This window comes from Acomys minous (genome assembly GCF_964271855.1).
Source record: "Acomys minous genome assembly, chromosome: 16".
NCBI lineage: Eukaryota > Metazoa > Chordata > Mammalia > Rodentia > Muridae > Acomys > Acomys minous.
The window spans coordinates 90,145,173-90,164,495 of record NC_140498.1 but is presented as its reverse complement, the minus strand read 5'-3'; the positions used below and the strand labels follow the sequence as shown (position 1 = coordinate 90,164,495).

The 19,323-nt window shown below is 44.4% G+C and overlaps 1 protein-coding gene and 1 long non-coding RNA gene across 6 annotated transcripts in view; one reads left to right on the top strand and one right to left on the bottom strand.

Moving 5' to 3' along the window:
• Positions 1–19,323, top strand: part of MED13L (mediator complex subunit 13L) — a 213,787-nt gene that overhangs the window by 33,020 nt on the left and 161,444 nt on the right. For 4 of the 5 annotated variants that reach the window (XM_084764816.1, XM_084764815.1, XM_084764818.1 and 1 more), the window contains exon 2: positions 2,015–2,252. In XM_084764816.1, the coding sequence (XP_084620942.1) occupies positions 2,015–2,252 (238 nt within the window). Of the gene's footprint in view, positions 1–2,014; positions 2,253–19,323 lie in introns of those variants that run through there. The other variant, XM_084764819.1, reaches the window with a different exon arrangement.
• The window catches only part of LOC311587712, a 39,748-nt gene continuing 23,853 nt past the window's right edge, over positions 3,429–19,323 (bottom strand). Inside the window, exon 2 of the long non-coding RNA XR_014775949.1 lies at positions 3,429–7,373. This is a non-coding gene — a long non-coding RNA (uncharacterized lncRNA). The remainder of the gene's footprint in view (positions 7,374–19,323) is intronic.

The window sequence follows — 19,323 nt, the reverse complement described above, 5'->3', positions numbered from 1 at the left end:
AGACTAATAGGTGGGTTTCTGAGCTCCAGACAGTATTAGTGTGGTTATTGTTTTTATAGCTTTTCTTTTGAAGTTAAACTGCTCTTTGGGATAAAGAAATATGCTTATTTTCCCCTTGACTATGACCACTGTGCCAGTTGGCTGTTTTATCACCTGGTTAGTCTCAGTTGTGTTGCAGATGGTTACTTTCCTGCCCTGTGCTCTATACAATGGCTGGCTTTGTTGGGGAGGGGCTGGAGGGCTGGGGATCCATGGGCTGTGTGAGAAGGACTGTGGTGAGCCAGCTGTGCTCTGAACAGTGCACGGTCCCAGTCTACAGCTACCTGAGTAAGGAGCTCTGCTCTCCTTTGTATTTGATGTTCAGTTCATCAGGCAGAAGCTTCAGCAAACCTGAAAGTAGAAATTTGTGGAACGCACAGCGGGCCACACAGCCTCTGCTTGTGTGTTTTAAGTTCCAGGTTTTACAATGTGTTTGAAAGACAAAAGGCCCGCCGGGCGTGGTGGCTCACGCCTTTAATCCCAGCTCTCCAGAGGCAGAGGCAGAGGCAGAGGCAGACGCTGTGAGTGTGAGGCCAGCCTGGTCTACAAATCGAGTTCAGGACAGCCAAGGCTACACAGAGAAACCTTGTCTCAAAAAACCAACTAACCAACCAACCAACCAACCAACCAAAAGGCTCAACCGCAGCAGAGGCTTGCTAAGGAGTCAGGGATCTTATGCTGCACGCTAAGTAACACGCCTTAGCTGCTGCTGAGTGCTTTGTCAGGTCTCTTAGCAGCTGCTTTCAGAGGAGCCTTTCAGCTGCTGTATTGCCCTGGTGTAAACTCCATGTCCTGAGCTAGCTGCTGAAGTGGGGAACGAGGTGGGGAGTGAGAAATTTCTTGGAAGAAAGAGTGTCTTCCCCTGGGGAAGAACCCCTTATTCCAAGTTCTTGGGACCAGATGTGTCAGGGTGTAGATTTCACATTTTGGGCTGCTGATGTACACTTCACTGCCTTGCTGTCACTAATGGGAGTATGTGAATCTCAAACACTTCCAAAGTGTGGATTTAGGAATATTTCCAGTGCCAGATTTTTTGTGTTAGGAACTGTCAATTTGTACTTTTGTCATCAACATTGTCATTGTGACATTGAGACAATCCCTGTATATCTTGTGGCCCAAGTTGGCCGCAAACTCATGGAGTTCCACCTCTCTTTGCCTCCTGAGTGCTGAGATTAAAGGCTTGCACCACCATGTTTCAACACTTATTTTTAAAATCTTGTTTTATTTATTTACATTAAAATATTTAGAAGGGTTTTGTTTTGTTTTGAGATAGGGTTTCACTGTGTAGCCCTGGGTGCCCTGAAACTCACTCTGTATACCAGGCTGGCTGGGAACTCACAGAAATCTGCCTGCCTCTGTCTGCTGAAAGCTGGGACTAAAGGCGTGCGCTACCATGCCAAAGCTTTTACCTGGTTAAAAGCTTTAAAAAATTATATATGAGAGCTTTGCCATGCATGTCTGTATGTTCACTGGGTGTCACCTGTGCCCGTATATACGAAGAAGAGGGCACTGGCTCTCCTGGGATTAGAGTTAAGGGGAGCTACGATCCACCAAGTGGATGCTGGGATTCCAACTTCTGTCCTCTGAGCGCTGCCAGTGCTCTTAGCTGCTGAGTCATCTCTATCCCCCCCCCCCATTTGCTTGTAAAGTAAGTATAGTTTGTAAACTGAATAGGGAGTAATAATTGAAAATAGTTTTGAAAAATATGGGTATTTTACAGTAACTGGCCAGGCAAATGAAAAACATTTCAGCAGCACATACTGATTACTGGCTTGTTTTATCTTGTACTCACCACGATGAGCTTGGCGAAGTCTTGATAGAAATTCTCCCCACATCCCTGTCCCACAGCTCAGAGGGCCTGATGTCTGCTCTTGAGTGATGTGCAGTTGAGGATGAATGCTTATTTTATCAGCTTGCTTTGAGTGCTTTATAAGTAAAGAAAAACCAAAACTATTGCAAATCTCTTGTTTTTCAGGCTGAACTCACAGGAATCAAATGGCGTAGGTACAATTTTGGAGGGCATGGGGACTGTGGACCCATAATTTCAGCCCCAGCCCAAGATGATCCAATCCTGTTAAGTTTCATCCGCTGTCTGCAAGCCAACCTGCTGTGTGTATGGCGTCGTGACGTCAAGCCAGATTGCAAAGAGCTGTGGATATTCTGGTGGGGAGACGAACCCAACCTAGTGGGTGTGATACATCATGAGCTGCAGGGTAAGGGTTTGGTTTTTCCTTCAAAATTATTTATATCAAAGTTTTCTGAAAAATGATAAATTTTGGACATGTTAAGAGTTGCTTAAAACAGAGATCCCACGCATTCGGTCAACAGTATGTTTGTCACTTTCCCTTCTCCCTTCTCCTCTTCCTACATTTCCTTTCCCTTAAAGTCCCTTGTCCTTCCCAAGGCGTGCTGAAAATTAGAATCTTATAAAATCATTTAAATTACTGTGTTATTATTTACAGACAGGGAGTTGCCATGTAGCTTACACTTGAAGTGCTCCTTCTGGCCTAGCCTCTTGCATGCTGGGATGCAGCGCTCACCATCTCTGAAATTGGTACTGTTAGAGGAAAGGATTGCATACCTGCTGTGCTGTGTTTGGGTGGAGACAGGCTCTGGCCCACTGTCTTTAAGTTACTAGTGAATTGTGAGTAATTAGTAAGACAGCTTTTTGAACAAGAACTTTCCCCATTCCACTTGGACTTTGCCAGCTGAGCTCTTGGCAAATTGAAAACATAGAAATTTAATGCAGCCTTTACTACACAAAGCTCGAATTGGCCTTGGATAGTGTTTTTGAGAAAGATAACTTTCTGTGAAGTATCTCAGCATATTTCCCTTACTGATTCCAGAAATACTAATTTTTAATTAACTAATTTTTGACTTTAATTTGCATCTGACACCTAGAAACTTTGAATGGAAGATATTTGTCAGTCTAAACTACTACTTATATTTACTATACACTTACAAATGCAGAAAATGTTATCAGTAGTTTTTAGTTCTGGCAGACATCTTCACTCCTCTATCCAACGATTTTTAGTTCATATCCTACAGAATTTTCTAAGTCAAGACAAATTCCAGTGTTGATGTTTTTGAGCCAGGCCTTTGCGTGCTGCTGGCGCTGCCCCCAGGCTCACGGAGTGCTGTTACAGGCTGCGCACCACACTTGGCTAGCCTACTCTCAGTGGGGAGGACTGCAGGCCCTTCTCACCTGGGCGGTGGACCCTAAGCTACACTCTAGTTAATTTGTGGTTGGAGTATTGCACGCGTTGCTGAGATATTTTGTTAGTTTATGTTCTTATTCTTTATTGCAGGAAGACAGAAAACAAATTCCAGTGTATTCTTGTGGGTCTCTTTTAAAGGTTCTAAATTTGCCTAAAGGATTTCCTGCCAAATTCTTCAAAACTTGTTGGCAGCCCTGTTTTTTTTTGTTGTTTTTTTTTTCTTTTTTGGTTGGTGGATCTCCTGCCACAGCAGCTAGGGGGCAGTACAGCACAGTGGACTAGAGCTAATCCTGGGCTTGCAAGCCTCTCTCCTGATACTTTGGTGTTTGTTCTGTAAATGGACATTCTCTTTAGGTGAGATTGCTTAATAGTGGGCTGTCCTGGAACTCTGTAGACCAGGCTGGCCTTGAACTCACAAAGATCCGCCTGTGTCTGCCTCCTGAGTGCTGGGATTAAAGGCGAATGTCACCACTGCCCAGCTCTTCTTTAGTTTTTAATCTTAAAAAAAATATTTTAACTAACACTGATTGATTGATTGAGTGATTGATCTATTAATCTAAACTAATATTGATTGATTGAGCGGTTGGTCGATTGATCTGCTGTGGGAGGGCATGCGTACCGTGGCATAGCTGTGGAGTTCTCTCTCTCTTTCTATCATGTGTGTCCTACGGCTTAGACTCAGCTAGCTTGGCTTTACCGGCTAGGCCATCTCCCAGCCCTTGTCCTCTATTTTTGGTGACTATTCTGGGTTTTCATTTTCTGTTTCTCCTTCCTAATCCCTTAATTCATTTTGTAACAATTGAGAAGCCATGCCTCCCACCTAATTATGAGCTTGTTTGCTCCTGACAGTAGAGTAGGTGCTTTTCTTGGAGACCAGCTTGTCACCGAGCTAAAACTCTGGCTGCTATTTTTTCCCTAGTGGTTTATGTCACACCCGAAGTTCATTAACTTGAGTATACTTTGGTAGAGAATTAAGCAAAGATTGACTTATTTTTAAATTTAAGAAAAAAATATTTTATGTCTGAGTGCTTTGCCTGCATGTACACCTGCAGGCCAGAAGAGGGCGTCAGATCCCAGTGTAGATGGTTGTGAGCTACCATGTGGTTGCTGGGAATTGAACTCAGGACCTCTGGACGAGCAGACAGTGCTTTTAACTGCTGAGCCATCTCTCCAGCCCTAAACTTTTTTTTTTTTTGAACCATAGAAATACTACTTTTTTTTTTTTAAAATCAAGGCCTCACTTAGTAGCTCTGGCTGACCTGGAACTCACTCTGTAGACCAAGGTGGCCTCGAACTCTCAGAAATCTGGCTGCCTCTGCCTCCTCAGCGTTGGGGTTAAAGGCGTGCGTCAGTGCCTATGAATGCACTACGTTTTAGTTAGACAGGACAGCAGAATGGCTGTGTGGAAGAGGGCAGACAGAGCAGCTGGCGTACTCGCTGTTTGCCTAGGTGCATGAAGCCGATGTGCTGTTTCACCAAGGCTGTCCTTCTCTTGCTGATGGACTGTAGTTTCTAAAGGAATGGCATCTGGTTTGCACGCTCTGTCCTTTTGAGAACTGTGAAGTATGTGCTCTTTCTGAGCAGCCGTGGCAGCCTTGAGTGTCGTCGTCTTTAAGTGTGCTGAGTGTTGGGAATGTTGTTAGAGCCAGCGACACAAATTGTCCTCTTTTGCATGTAAAAGTGGCTAAAAGAGTAAATTATATGGCTCAAATATTAGGAGATATGTGAAATTTAATTAGAAAAGTGAGTGGCATAATGGCGGTGAAGGTGACATGAAGAATATTCAGGAATGATCAAAGGGACAGTTCCTATTGGTTCCCTTAGAATTGAGAGTATTAAACACTTCCTTTTCCAGTCTACTTAAGAGGTATTTTATTTTAGGTAAAATAAGCTTTAGCAGAGTCCTGCTAGCAGATGTTAGGCACAGGGCAGTGCTATTGCAATGCTAACAGGGACACTGAAGTACTGTGCTGCTAGTGCTTTTGGTTATGTTTTGTACCTTGACATGGTGTTAGTAAATACCACTGCTGCCTCAGCACACATGAGTATACTTTGGTAAAGTAGCCTTATGGAGTGGGAGCACTCCTCCAGATGCAAGGGGTTGATTTATAACATTGTACTTGGAATGCTTGAAGGCTCTGGAGCGGTGTGAGGGGAGATACTGCTGTGTTCAGAGCCTGCTCTGTGGGGGCATTGTGTGGCTCCTGATTGCTTGGTCTCCAGTGCCGCATAGTCACTTAACAGCTGGGAGTCTTTGGTCAGTTTGTTTAACTGATCGTCGTCTTAGTTTCCTCCCTGTAAATTGGATTATGATGCTGAAGTTAATAAAGTCCCAAGCTCGCACACACAGCACTTACTCTGTAACCGTAGCTGTCGGCTGTTGCACTGCACTGACAACCACGAGCTCAGAGATGAGGATTGACTCTGTTCTGTGGAGCATTTAGTGCTTGCTGCTGCCAAAGTCTGCTTTCAAGCTGAAATAATTACATTTTCTAGTGTTAATGTTTGGGTGGGGCAATGAGGGAACAACAAAAATGTCTCGGTAGCAAAGATAACATACATAGGAAATGTATCTGGGTTTTCCACTTTTTTTTTTTTTTTTTTTTTTTTTGTATATGGGTGTGCATGTTGCGGGACATGCATGTGCCGCTGGTGACATGTTGTAGAGATTGGAGGACAGCTTCTGAGAGTCCTCTCCTCCCACTGTGGGCTCTGGGTCTTGGCTGCAGGTCTTGCATAGTAAGTACTTTTATCTGTTGAGTCATCCGACTGGCCCCTTCTCCAAACGGTTGTGTGAAGAGGACAGCCCGTTTTTGACTTGCTGTGCGCTCTAAGTAGAGTGGTGACTGCTGCCATATGTCAGAGCAGGGCACCCAGTGAGTGTGTGTGGTCATTTTTTGGCTGTGTGAGTGCTCTGTCTTTGAGTTTAGTTTGAGGAACTTAGTCTACAAGGGGTGTAAAAGAGGCACACACACTGGGCTATGCTCAGAACACTATTAAGAATATATGAGAAGGGTAGACCAAGATGGCCTTAACCTCATAGGGATCCCAAGTGCTGGGATTAAAGAAGTGTGCACCGCCCCTGGCCTAAAACATACTTTATTTTTCTATTTTCTGTTTTAAAAAAAAATTTTATACAAAAATATATTTATATAAAGTCTTTATTTTATGTATATGAGTGCTCTGCTTTCATGCACACCAGAAGAGGGAATCCGATTCCATTATAGATGGTTGTGAGCCATCATGTGGTTGCTGGGAGTTGAATTTAGGATCTCTGGAAGAGCAGTTAGTGCTCTTAACCTCTGAGCCATCTCTCCAGCCGTTTTTGGTTTTTTGGAGCAGGGTTTCTCTGTGTAGCCCCCCTGGCTGTCCTGGAACTCTCTTTGTAGACTAGACTGGCCTCAAACTCACAGACATCCACCTGCTTCTGCTTCCAGACTGTTGGGATTACAGGTGTGCGCCACCATCGCACAGCTCTAAAGCATTTTTATTACAATTTTCTTTTCCTATATTTTGTTCTGAGTTAGTTTTCCGGCATTAAAGTGGTTAGTTTTCACTGTCTGTGTGGACATGTATGCTCACTTACATAGCTGACTTAAGTTATACATCCTTAGCAGAAGTGACATTTATTAATCAGTAACAAACCACTGTTGTGAAATTATGGAAAGATACTGACTCAAATGCTTTCATATGAAGAATAGAAAAAGATTCAATGAACTAGAATTATTAGGCTAAACATGCTTGAAATTGAGAGAGCAAGCTGAAGTCTAACTTTCTATTGTAAATAACATCAGTGTGATACTGCAGGCAACTTACTGAACCATGTAATTAGTTTTTTTAAAAAGAAAAATGAGACATTTATACCAAGATTGTAGTGAGATAGAATGTGAAGGGAAGGGTCATGTTCCACTGATATGAAAATTAAGCAATTGGCAAAGTTATGAAATTATTGCTTTAGGGAAAAGTCAAATAAAGTTTTGATTTGGGGCTTATTATTGGTAACTGGGGCATCATGGTCTAATTTCTTTCCACTGACATGAAAACCCTATTTATATACAGTGAACCCAACTAAGAATGTCTTATTGTATATGTATGTTTGCATCCTTGTGTGGATCTCTGCACCCGAGTGCAGTTGCCTGAGGAGTTCAGAGCCTGTGGATCTCTCTCAAAGATGGATGTGTGTGTCTGTGAGTCACCTGGTGGGCGCTGGGACCTCTGTCAGAGCAGCAGGCACCCTTTGCTGCCAAGCCACCTTCCAGCCTTGAAAGCATTTGTAATGAAGTGTGAGTTGTCATTAAACAGATGGAGTGTTGGTTGACAGGAGGTAAATTACATTTCGTGCATGAGTGGGAGTAATTTTGGTGAGGTGTGTGTTGTGTGTGCTGTGGTCTTTGCCTGGCATTTTTGAGTATCTCCTTGTTTGGCCATTTCCCCTGCCCACTGGTTTCTACTTTTTCTGTCAATGGCTTAGTCTGTCCATAGCACACTTTTTTTTTGTTTTTGTTTCTGTTTTTTCTTTTTCAGACAGGGTTTCTCTGTGTAGCCTTGGCTGTCCTAGACTCCCTTTGTAGACCAGGCTGGCTTTGAACTCACTCCGATCTGCTTGCCTCTGCTGTGCTTAAAGGCATTCGCCATCACGCCTGGCCCGTAGCACACTTTTAAGATTTAGTTGGGCTTATTATGCATTACAAAGATATAAAAATTTCTTTGCCCAATAAAATTGTTTGTAGCACTTATTTAGGGAGGCCAATTTAAGTGTATAAATGTGGAAAATCAGAAGACTTCATACATGTCACTAGAGCTAAAGGCCAAATTCAAGAAAGAGCTGCATATCTGAACATTGGATTTGAAAGGCATTAGAGACATAGGTATGTGTAGAGAGCAGGTCTTGGCTTTCTTGGCACTTTTGTTTTTTCCCCTGGCAAATGACATCGTGTCTCATGTTCCTTTATATAGGAAAGGCCATATATGTCCTTGACATAAGCTGGGGTTTATGGAAAGAGCTTAGATTTTATGGGTGAGCAAGGTCCTCACATAAGATCCCTCTGTATTTGTCATTGTCCATCGTATATTAAATGTAGCTGCCCCAGTTGGAAACTAAAGTGTGGAAGACATTTCTGGTTTTCATGTCACTAATAGCACTAGAGCTGAAGCCTGTAACACCCAGTAAGTCTGAGTAATCCCTGGAACCGAGCAGATTCCATGTTGATAACAGGAACGGAAGAGAAAAGAACCGTAACACTTTTGGTCCATAAGAACTTGATACAAATGCTCAATAGGTGTTAGCATCTACTGTCTAAAGTATCTTGCTGAAGTGTTAGGGCCCTGCCTGTGGCATTTCAGGGCTGCCTCTTCATCTCCACTCATAAACCAAGAGACCTGTGGCAAAACTTTGGGCGAAGCGGCAGGCTGCTTTGTGTTGTTCTGCAGTACAGGAGATGACTGTGGCGTGTGAATCTCCACCTGAGCTTGTCGAGTTGTAAGTCCACTCTTGGTGTGCTCTCCTGTGCTTTTATAGTTGGAAATGAGGACTCATGTCCTCAGCTACCAGTATCATTAGCAGCTAGGGCTTTTATAACTGGCCTCACCTACAGGAGCCATAGGACACAGACAGGCTCCTCTGAAGAATCCTTGGCACTCACTGTAGACTCAGCGTGTGACTTCTGCTCTGTTGGCATTTCTGGATGCCCTGCTGCCCTAATGCTGCCTAGAGAATCCCTCAACCCTTTATGGCTAGTAGGTACTTAGGGATTTTCTGTAGAATTCATCTGGGTAAATATTTTTGAATAATTTCCCACAAGTCCCGGGCCACATAACCTATGACAAACTCAGTGTTGGTGTATGTGCTGCCTGTGTGATTGGGTCCTGCTTTGATCCTGGCTCTTTCATACTGTGATTTGGCAATGAGTTCAGCACGTGAGATTACCCTCTTGAGTCAAGCCCATCTAGGCTGAAGTGAAGGCCTTCTGCTTTGCCCATTCAAAGGGGCATTGGTCTATGCTGCTATGGTAGAGGAACTGAGTGTGAACTGGCTGCCAGAGGCGTGTGGTGGCACAGCACTTTGCAGTCTACATTTAGTCAAAGCAGAACCGGCTTGACTGAAGAAGGAGGTAGAAGAAACAAAGACAAGTATTTTTGTTTTGGAGCAGATTGTGTGTGTACCGCGGGGAAGCGGAGGTTAGGGCTCCAATAGCCTGTCGTTAGCCTCTTTCCTTATGTGCACAATACCTGCATTTTTAAGAAGTTACCTTTATTTCTGAATTTTCTGGGTACAGGGGCCCCAGGGTGGCAAGATGCTTTTCTGAACTAAATATGAATGGCTTGTGTTTGGCTGGCTTCCTTCCTGATGCAGAAGTGTCCTGGAAAGGCTTGAACCTCGTAAAAATGTCTCTCCCCTAAGATGACTTCTTTTTCACAGTTGATCTTGAACTTGTTTAAGTGTGAGCTATTTTGGTGTTTGCTATTCATAAAGAAGTATGTTATTCACACAGAGATATATTTAGCTTAAAGGAGACAAATTCAGATTCTCTGTTGAGTTTCAGGTACTGTATTTTTAGCTTATTTTAAAAGTAGCTGGAAGATATTTATAATGAAAAGTATGCCTGCAGTGGCATTCTTGGACAAATTATTTACACATTTGATTGTTGAGTGAGGAAACAGCATTTGCTAACAATGACCCATTTTGTGGAAATGTTTGTTGTAGTGTTTGCCATTTTTATGAAGAGCAAAGGAGGGTTGAGGCACTTGCCCGTTGCCTCAGGAAACACTTCATGACCTCAGCTCAGCTAGAGCCGCAAAAAGGTCGGGACGCATCAGTGCCTAGTCCCCTAAGTGTAACACATTTTCTTAGACGAAAAAGTTAAATGATTTAAATATCCGGTGCCAGTGATTCGAATAGATTGTATGGAATTCTGTTTGGTTCTTGTTGTGGGGTGACCCTGGCTGGGGTGTCGTGGTGTAAATGTGATTATGGTTAGCCATGGCACACTTAGTGCTGAGTGATGACTCCCGGCCTGTGAACAGGTGCTGTGAGAGCATCCTCTTGATGATTTCAGTCACCATGCATACTCATTCGTAGATGGCTCTTAGGCACATGCAGAATATAGAAATGAATGTGGGACATTTGTCTCTCAGAAGTGGAAAAGTAGGATTTGTTAAATGCAGAAAGCAGCCTTCCAAGAGGACCTTACATGTAGAAGGAGGTAGAGCTGCGACGAAGAGGGAGCCAGCTGCCAGCTGGGCCTTAAAGAATAGAGAGGCTCATGTGGAAAAGCCCATGGATGATCACACGAGAGGTGCAGGGGCGGAAGAGTCAAACCTGAGCAATGGATTGTGAAGGCATGCTGCCTGGCAGGGACAGAGGGACACAAGTCTGCAGGTAAGATGTTGGACTTGGTATAAGCACCTCATAGGTTTCCTCACAGTGAGCAGGAAGGTTCTACCCCTGCCTTTCGTCCCATTGTGACTACGACCAGCATGTGCCTGACACACACTAGGAGATCAGCAAGCACATTAGAAGTTGTGTGAAGACGATTCCTCTAGCACTGGGGGCTGTCTTGGGCCATGCAGGAGGGTAGGAGACATGGTTTAAGGGAAAAGCATGACTACATTGAAAATCCATCTCCCCTTTCCCCACCTTGGCCCACTTCCTCCTTCCTGCCTCTCCCCTTGTGTGTAATGTGTACATTGGTGCACATGCTCATGTGTGCTTCTGCATGTGGAGGCCTGGGGTTGGTATTACATGTTTTCCTTAATTGCTTTCACCTGATTTTTGACAGTCTCTCACTGAGCCTGTCTATTCATCTGAGCTAGCTGGCCAGTGAGCCCCAGGGATCTGCTTGGCTCCACCTCCCCAGAGCAGGAGCCCAGGGCTGCGCCTCACCCAGCTCTGTGTGTGGGAGCTGGGGAGCGGGGAGCTGAGCCTGAGCTGAGTGTGTGCTTGTGCACCACTTTATAGGCGAGTGGCTCCCAAGCCTCAGGGTGTTCATCCTGTATTGAAAAGACAGTTTCAGAATTCTCCTGTTTTCCTGAGAGAGTCATCCTTCAAACTGTTAAAAGCAGTTTGAAGCTGATATTGCTGGGACTCCTGGGAAGTGACTTGCTCCTTGTCCTCTGTGCTATAATTTCTTCAGGCTTTAGGCAATCTGCGTTATCTGTGAATCTCCACCATTTCCGGGTAGGAGCCCAGCCTTTTCCAATTTTTTTTTAAGTGTGTAGCTGTACTTTATTTAGATATTAAAATAGAAACTTACAGTTTTATTTGAAGTTAATTGAATAGGTTTTCATAAGTCATTTTTTGATGTTATAGATAACTGTCACTTGGCCAAAAGGATGTCTGTATGAGAAAGGAAAGGTATTTAATGGTGCTTATGTGTCAGAAGCCAACTGGGGTGAATGACCTTGTCACACAGTAACAGATGTTCATACAGTACTTACCGCAGGTGACCTAGTAACAAGGAAGTGACTATCTAAGGCTCAGGTCCCCACTCACCTGTTAAACTGTTGTTTTCTGGTGCTTACTCATCCCTCATCACTGCTGACAAACCGTGAGCTCGCCCCTCCGCTCCACCTTCAGGAGCTGAGATTGCAGATGTGGGCCACCATTCTTGGTTACTGTATGCATCACGCAGGGTTTCATTGTTGAGAAAGCTGTCTCCCAGCATTTCTGGCCCGCGCTGTGTGAGGAAGCTGGAGCCTGTCCTGAGCAGGAGCCGGCCGAGCTTCTTCCGAGCATGGTGCTGCAGAGCTAATAAGACTGCTTGCTTTGCAAGGATTATGACTCCACATTCATGCTGTGTGCCATAATGAATGTTTCTTTTTCATGTATTTTATTTGTAGAATAATTTTTATTTGTGCTTATTGTGCCTAATTTTACGGCAGCAATAAACTAGGAATATATAATGGCCTGAAACCAGACAATAATCAGATATTTATAGTTAATGTCTTGGGTGCCAAGTATTTTGATCAATCTTTCAGTAGAAAGTAGTTTTGCCTTTATTTTTTTTCTGTGTCTTACTTTGAATGACTTACAGGGAAGTATTCAAGATTCTGCTGGTTTGCCTTTACCTCCTGGTGTTAATTAAATAATATGTGGCATAGAAAAGCAATTAGTGAAGATCATAGGAATTGCTGGTGCCCAGATTGGAGGAAATGTTGGTACTATAGATATTTTGTTTCCCCCTGAGACAGGGTTTTTCTGTGTAGCCATGACTATCCTAATCTCGCTTTGTAGACCAGGCTGGCCTCAAACTCACAGTGATCACCTGCCTCTGCCTCCCAGGTGCTGGGATTAAAGGCGTGCGCCACCACACCTGGCTATATATTTCATTTAACTTAAAGGTTATATAAATATGGCAGTGAGTTTATTGGGTTTGCTTTATGTTTTAAAACATTTTCTGTGGCTTCCCCTTTGAACTAGACATTATGAAGGCTTAATTCTTGTTTGGTCTTTCACAGTCTGGAGGAAGAGAGGAGACTTGTTGATAAGTGTTTAGTTTTACAAACTAGCTATTGAGTCTAATCCTTGATTTTACTGATGAGAAGATCAGTCACATGGCCCCAGGTGGGGAGGAAACCCACAGTCCTTTGCTTTGTTGGAGATCAGTAAGAACTGAAGACAAAACTACAAAGTCCAAGAGGCCTTGCACATTGGGAAGCAATATGCGACACTTCAGTTGTCAATGGCTTTTCTCCCAGCAACAGGTTCATTTTAGATGTTGATGTTGGAACTATAATTGACAATAGCAGTTGACTTTCTTCTTTTTAGAGTAAAGGTCTCTGCTTGCTCTAGCAGCTCCCTGAGGACAGCCGTGGGTCTGATGCAGTGTCGGGGTCACCTGCCTGCTGGGTTGTGCTGGGTTAGACGCTGGCAGTGTGTGGGCAGTCTCTCTCTGTGGCCTGCCTTCAGCAGGCTTGTTCATAAGAATAATGTGCATTGATGAATGCCATGAGAAAACCAGGAGGTGTTAGGCCTACTATCCTGTATGATTTGATTATTAGGACTGAGCATACTTAATTTTGTTTCCCAAATAATAAGCTAAAGGTTTTTTTGGGGGGTGGGTGGGGTGGGAGAAGGGGCTATATACTATACAGATTAACTTTAACACAGATTGGAAAGTAATTACTTTAGCTAACTCCATATGTACTATATTTGTGGAAAAATTTTAACTCTAATTGTTTGGGCTTAAAAATATATCCTTCTATAGAAAGGGCCAGTTTACAAGTATTGTCAGTGTACTCAGGTGAACAGACTGGCAGATTCTGATGCACAGAAACTTGATTTTTTTCCCTCTTAGTTACTTTTACTCAAATAAAGTAGTAGTCCCAATCATTTCTAGAAAGTAGCTTATTTGCCATTATTGAATAATTGTCCCCCCTCACCCTGGGTTTCTGAAGAGATAACTCCGTGCACACTGAGTTCTAATGATGGACATAGCATCACAGCATTGGTACCATGTGCCTTGGCTCTGTAGCATCTTTAATTGCGTCTTACACCACATATCTCAGACTCTTGCAGTGCAGTCACACTATCCTGGGAATGCGTCCCACCACAGCTAGCTAGAAACATTTTTTAAAAAAACTTTTTAAATTCATATATGTCTTTTGCCTGCATGTATATCTGTTTGCCACATGTGTGCCTGGTGCCGGAGGCTAGAAAAGGGCATCCGGTCTCTTAGAACTGGAGTTACAGATGGTTGTGAGCTGCCATGTAGATCCTGAGAATTGAACTCTGGTCATCAAGTGCTCTTAACTGCTGAGCCATCTCTTTAACACCCAGAAACAAATTTTAAACTGAATATAATAAAAGATTAAAATGTAAAGTAGGCAGTCATTGAGAATGAAATAGTGGAACAGAACTCACTTGGTACTTGGGACAAGTGGCTGCCTTTATTAAGTTAAGCAAAGCTTGGAAAGTTTTAGATTCATTTTTCTGAGCTACTCTTTATCATATATTAATCCTAATTCCTAAGTTGGCTGCTTTTAAGTATAAATGAAGCTATGGTGGCCCATGCTGTAGCTTAGACGCTGGAGGGGCCGGCACTGGTGGTGACCTTCAAGAAAGGCTCTTTGTACTAGCCCTAGTCTCAGACTCTTGCTGCCCTAAGTGAGCAGTCGCCATTTGCCTCAACGGAAAGTGGCTTTGTCAGCAAGGCTATCTGCAGCACGGTACTGTCCACGGCATTCTGACTCGCTAGGCTGTTCCATATGGCAGCCATATGCCACACACAGCTATTGAAGTTGATCTTCGTTATAATTGAGTATATAGTTAGGACCCTGGTAAAGTTCAGATCCTCAGGCAGGACACATTTCAGTTACTCAGAGGCCACATTTGGCTGGTGACATCCAGCTGGACAGTGTAAATAAACCCTTTCTATTGCTGTGACAGTTCTATTGGCAGCACTGGTCTGATTGGGCTCCGTCCTATGGAAGAGGCGTTAGAGGTATCTTCTGAGCAGAAGGTCCTAGCAAGGCATGCCAGGAAGGTGACCTCTGGCCAGGGATTGTTCATTGTAAGTGTCAGAGGTTTCTCCTTTTCTGAGATGGTAGTACATTGACCTATGATGGCAGAGAACTACTTTGTTAGTGGGTTTCTAAGGCATGTCTCATTGGCAGCTCACATGGTGAGCCACCTCGAAGGCCTGTCATTTCCAAATGCTGCCACTGCTGTTGGCTGCGCTGGGAAACTTTTTTATTTCTCATGAAACCACTTTATTGTGTACATTTTTCTTAAACCCAGTGGCTTATTTTTGTACAGTTAGGCTTATATGCCAAAGAACCTGCAGCAGATGAACGGGGCCAGTTTTGGTTTTTTTTTTTTTTTCAAGACAGGGTTTCTTTGTGTAGCCCTGGCTGTCCTGGACTCACTTTGTAGACCAGGCTGGCCTCGAACTCACAGTGATCCACCTGCCTCTGCCTCCCGAGTGCTGGGATTAAAGGCGTGCGCCACCACGCCCGGCTGAATGGGGTCAGTTTTAGATCTCAGTGTCCGTGGTAGACATGATGGTTCATTGTAACTCTCAGCATGACAGATCTCAGTGGTTTTCTGTGGCAGATGGTTAAAGTAACTGAGGCAGGAAGACTGCCAGCTTGGGCGCCAGCATTCCTTGCTGGAGGGAGCCTGGGTTGTGTAAGTGGAGAAAGCAGGCAGAGCTCTAGCTCTCTGCCCGCAGCTGTGGCTGTTACATGACTTAACCACAAGTTCCTGCTACCTTGTCTGCCCCACAGTGTTAGCCTTGTCCTGGAATTGGGAGCCAGTGAACCCCCTTTTCCCCAAGTTGCTTTTGCTGGGGGTATTTCCTCACAATTACAGGAAAAGGGGCCAAGACAGCTGGTCTGTGTGGTGTGCCTGCGCGGCCATGAGCATACCCACATACACTATGAGCAGTTTTCCTGAGCATCACCTGGGCTACGTCTGAATTTTCCTTGGAGTTTTAGATTTGGGTAGTGTTTTTAAAGAAAAATTTAGGAACAATGGTGTATAATGCATGAAACAAGGTGATTTTCTCAATGTTAGTGCTCTCAGAGGGTCGGGGAGGTGTGAGAGTTCATGTCATTCCCTCAGCAGTGTTCTGCAGGGATGTGCTGATGTGGTGACCGGACTCACCTTCAGGTGCCCACTTTGAAATGCTCCCAGTGGGATTGTTTCCACTTTAATTGGCTTAGTAGAGTGTGGCAATTGATTACTCAAAACATTAGAAAAAATCAGGAGGAAATGATTAACGTATTAGGAATATTTTATTTCAAGAGAGAACCTCATTTTGACTAAACAGTGGTTAAATCATGTTAGAATTAAAACCTTCACTCAGAGGAGGTTAACTTGGGAATCTGGGCTCACTGTGTTTGAACTGTTATCTAAGATCCTACCATTGTGTGCCATCTGAGAAGGGTCATCTCCAGGCTGTCTTGGCCTTGGGGCTCTGTGAGCAAGTCTAGGCCCTAATGGCAATGTGACCTCTCACTCAGAGGTTGGCAGAGAGCAGTGAGGCAGAGCGAGAGAAATACTTAGAAAGGAAAGGTTAGTATAGCTGAGGGCACTGATTGTGTGAACAATGCTGCTTTGGTCAGAGCTCAGCACAGTGTAGGATGGTACTGGTGAGCTGGACAGGCCATGGAAAGAGCCAGGAATGGTGGCACATCTTTAAAACTAAACAAACAAAAAACCAAAGCCAAAATCAAAGTTACATAGTGATAACCTTCAGTTCTTTTCTTTTTTTTTCTTCTTTTAAAAAAAATTATATTTATTTATTTAGTTTTTCGAGACAGAATTTCTCTGTGTGGCCTTGACTGTCCTGGACTCACTTTGTAGACCAGGCTGGCCTTGAACTCACAGTGATCCGCCTGCCTCTGCCTCCCGAGTGCTGGGATTAAAGGCATGCGCCACCACACCCAGCTTTTTCTTCATATAATACAAAAAATTGAAAAAGTTTCTTAAAGTGACTATAAGCATCTCATTTCATTCAAAGTAGAATTTCTTAAAGGAAGTTGGACATGAGGCATATTATATGAGTTTATGGCCTCAGAGCAAACCAACCTCTTGTATGTGCGCAGATAATGGGTGCCCACCACGCTGGCAATTTAAAAACCATTTAGGCCCAGAACAGTTCTCAGAGTTATTAAATATTCATCTGCAGGTCCATTTTAATTGACCGAGACGTACACTTGCACTCATTACCATGGATGTCCCTCTAGTCAGTCCTCAGGGTGCAGTGTATATGGCGGCTCTTGTTGTGGAGCTGTAGCCTGTGCAGCCTTTACTGTGTGCTCAGCCAGGCACACTTGCAGGGTTTCTGAAGCTTTTCCTTCAGCTACAATAGTGGAGTTACCTGTAATTACAGCAACCAAACCTTGTTTTCAAAAATGACAGGTGTCACATGAGTACCATTGGAAGAAAACTTTGTACAGAGCCATGTCTGCCAGCCCTGCAGAGCCAGGATACAGCCACCCCTCCAGATGACTGGCTTTCACACTTGAATATTGTCCTGAGTTTGTGGAGCCAAGCAAGGCCATGTGTGTGGCAGTTGCTACTTCCTTGATACCAGAGTCATTGAAAATGACCCTCTTTTTCTCTGCTAGAGGAGGATTTGGTTCTGCCAACATGGCTCCTTAGTAGTTGGTGCCATGCTTGATGAGCCCTTTGGGGTGATGGAATCTTTTAACTTTTTATGTTCCGGATGTAGAATCTGTCATTTTGCCAGGGAATTTGGAAGCCTCTGGTTGGGGATTTGGGACCATGGTCTGAGTGTGAGGTGCAGTCAGGTAAGAGTTCAGTGACCAGATCTAGATAGGATGTTTTGGATGAAGTGCAGCTCTGGTGCTGTGGTGCAGTGGCAGACACTTGGTTAGCTGTCCCCAAGGCACACTGCACTTCGTGGCTCAGGACCACAAGCTCCGACTTCCATAGCATTGTTCTTAGGCTTGTATCTCTAGTCATGCCAGAGAACCGGGCCTCCTCGGTTTCTCGCTTGCTTTAATCCCACAAGGTGCAGTTGTTGTGTGCACAGAGAATGGATGGATGGGCAAATCAGGAACAGACAGTGAGCAGACAGAGCTCTGCACTGATCGTAAAACGGTAGCACCTTCAGTTCTGTTTCCATGCCACAGGGGAGGAAGCCAGACAAAAAGGCGTGAAAAGTGGCTCGGAGACTCCCCCTCCCCTTTGGGTTTTGATACAGGGTTTCTCTGTGTAGCCCTGGCTATCCTGGAGCTCACTGTGTAGACCAGGCTGGCCTCAAACTCACAGAGGTCAGCCTGCCTCTGTGTCCTGAGTGCTGGGATTTCAGGTTTGCGTCACCACCATCTGGTTGGAAGAGTTTTCTTTTTCTTTAAGAATGTGTTTAAACTTCCAGTTTCCTTTAGATCTCTTATGTCATATGTATGAAGGTTTTACCTGCATGTATGTCTGCACACTCCGGAGAAGGACATCAGACCCCCTAGAACTAGAGTTACAGGCTTGGGTCCAAATCCGGGTCCTCTGCACGCGCAGCCAGTGGCTTTAACCTCTGAGTTAGCTCTCCAGCTCCATGAAGGCTGAGTGTCGTGCCACGGCCGGTTAATCATAGTACTCAGGAAGCAGACATACGGGATGGAGGTCTCTGTTAGTTAAAGGCCAGCCTAGGATACGTTGTGAGACTCTATCTTTAAAAAAAAAAAAAATAAAGAAAGAAAGAAAGAAAAGAAGTTTCCTGAATCCATTGCATTCTGGGAATACTGTTTTTTTTTTTTTTTGTGGGGGCGGAGGGGGGCTGAGTCACAGCTCTACAATGAATGGCTGAAGGTGAACTCTGACTTCTTTTCCCTGATGGCATATGCGTGCTGTTTTCATTACTGATTTCAAAGTTTTCATTAGTCTGGCAACAATGGGAAGATAAACCTGTGTGCTGCAAAAGGCAGGCCGCTTGAGTACTGGATATAGAAGGCCACGGAGTCAGAAGGAAACAATGTGTTGCATATGCCTGCACTCACTGGTCGGTGCCCTGAGTAGGCCGAGGGGAGGTGGTGAAGGCGCTGTGCTCACCCCTGATGACACCGCTGCGTTCTCTTTTGTGACATTACCGTACTGTTCTTTCATGTGCCTTTGCCAGGCCTGCAGGCTGGTTAGCTCATGAGGGAGACACACCGAGCAGGAGTTGACAGACAGGCAAGAAAGAATACAGAAGGTAGACGAAAGGAAGACCTTGTAGAAGGTCAGTGAACAGTGGCACTAAAGGAGCTTGTAGTAGGGACCGAGGCAGTGAGCCATATTGAAAGCAAGGTCAGCAGTTAAGGCTCAAAACACCTGCTAGAAGCAAGGGACTTTAGATGCTGTGACTTAGGAATCAGAACATCCACACGCTGGGAGAGACTGTCCAGAGACCAGGCTCCAGCTTTTTACCACGTGCTGTGGGGCTTCAGTCTCCTTGTGCTTAGCCCTGGCATTTAGAGCCAATAACTTCTCGGTGACAACAGTTGGAGTTTGGCATCTTCTCCCTACCTGGTCTAGCCAGTCTCATGGTCAGCTGGAAATTACTGGTGCTTTGGCAAATTAGGTTCTGTGAGGTTCTCTTCTCTCTCAAAGCATGCGGGTTTA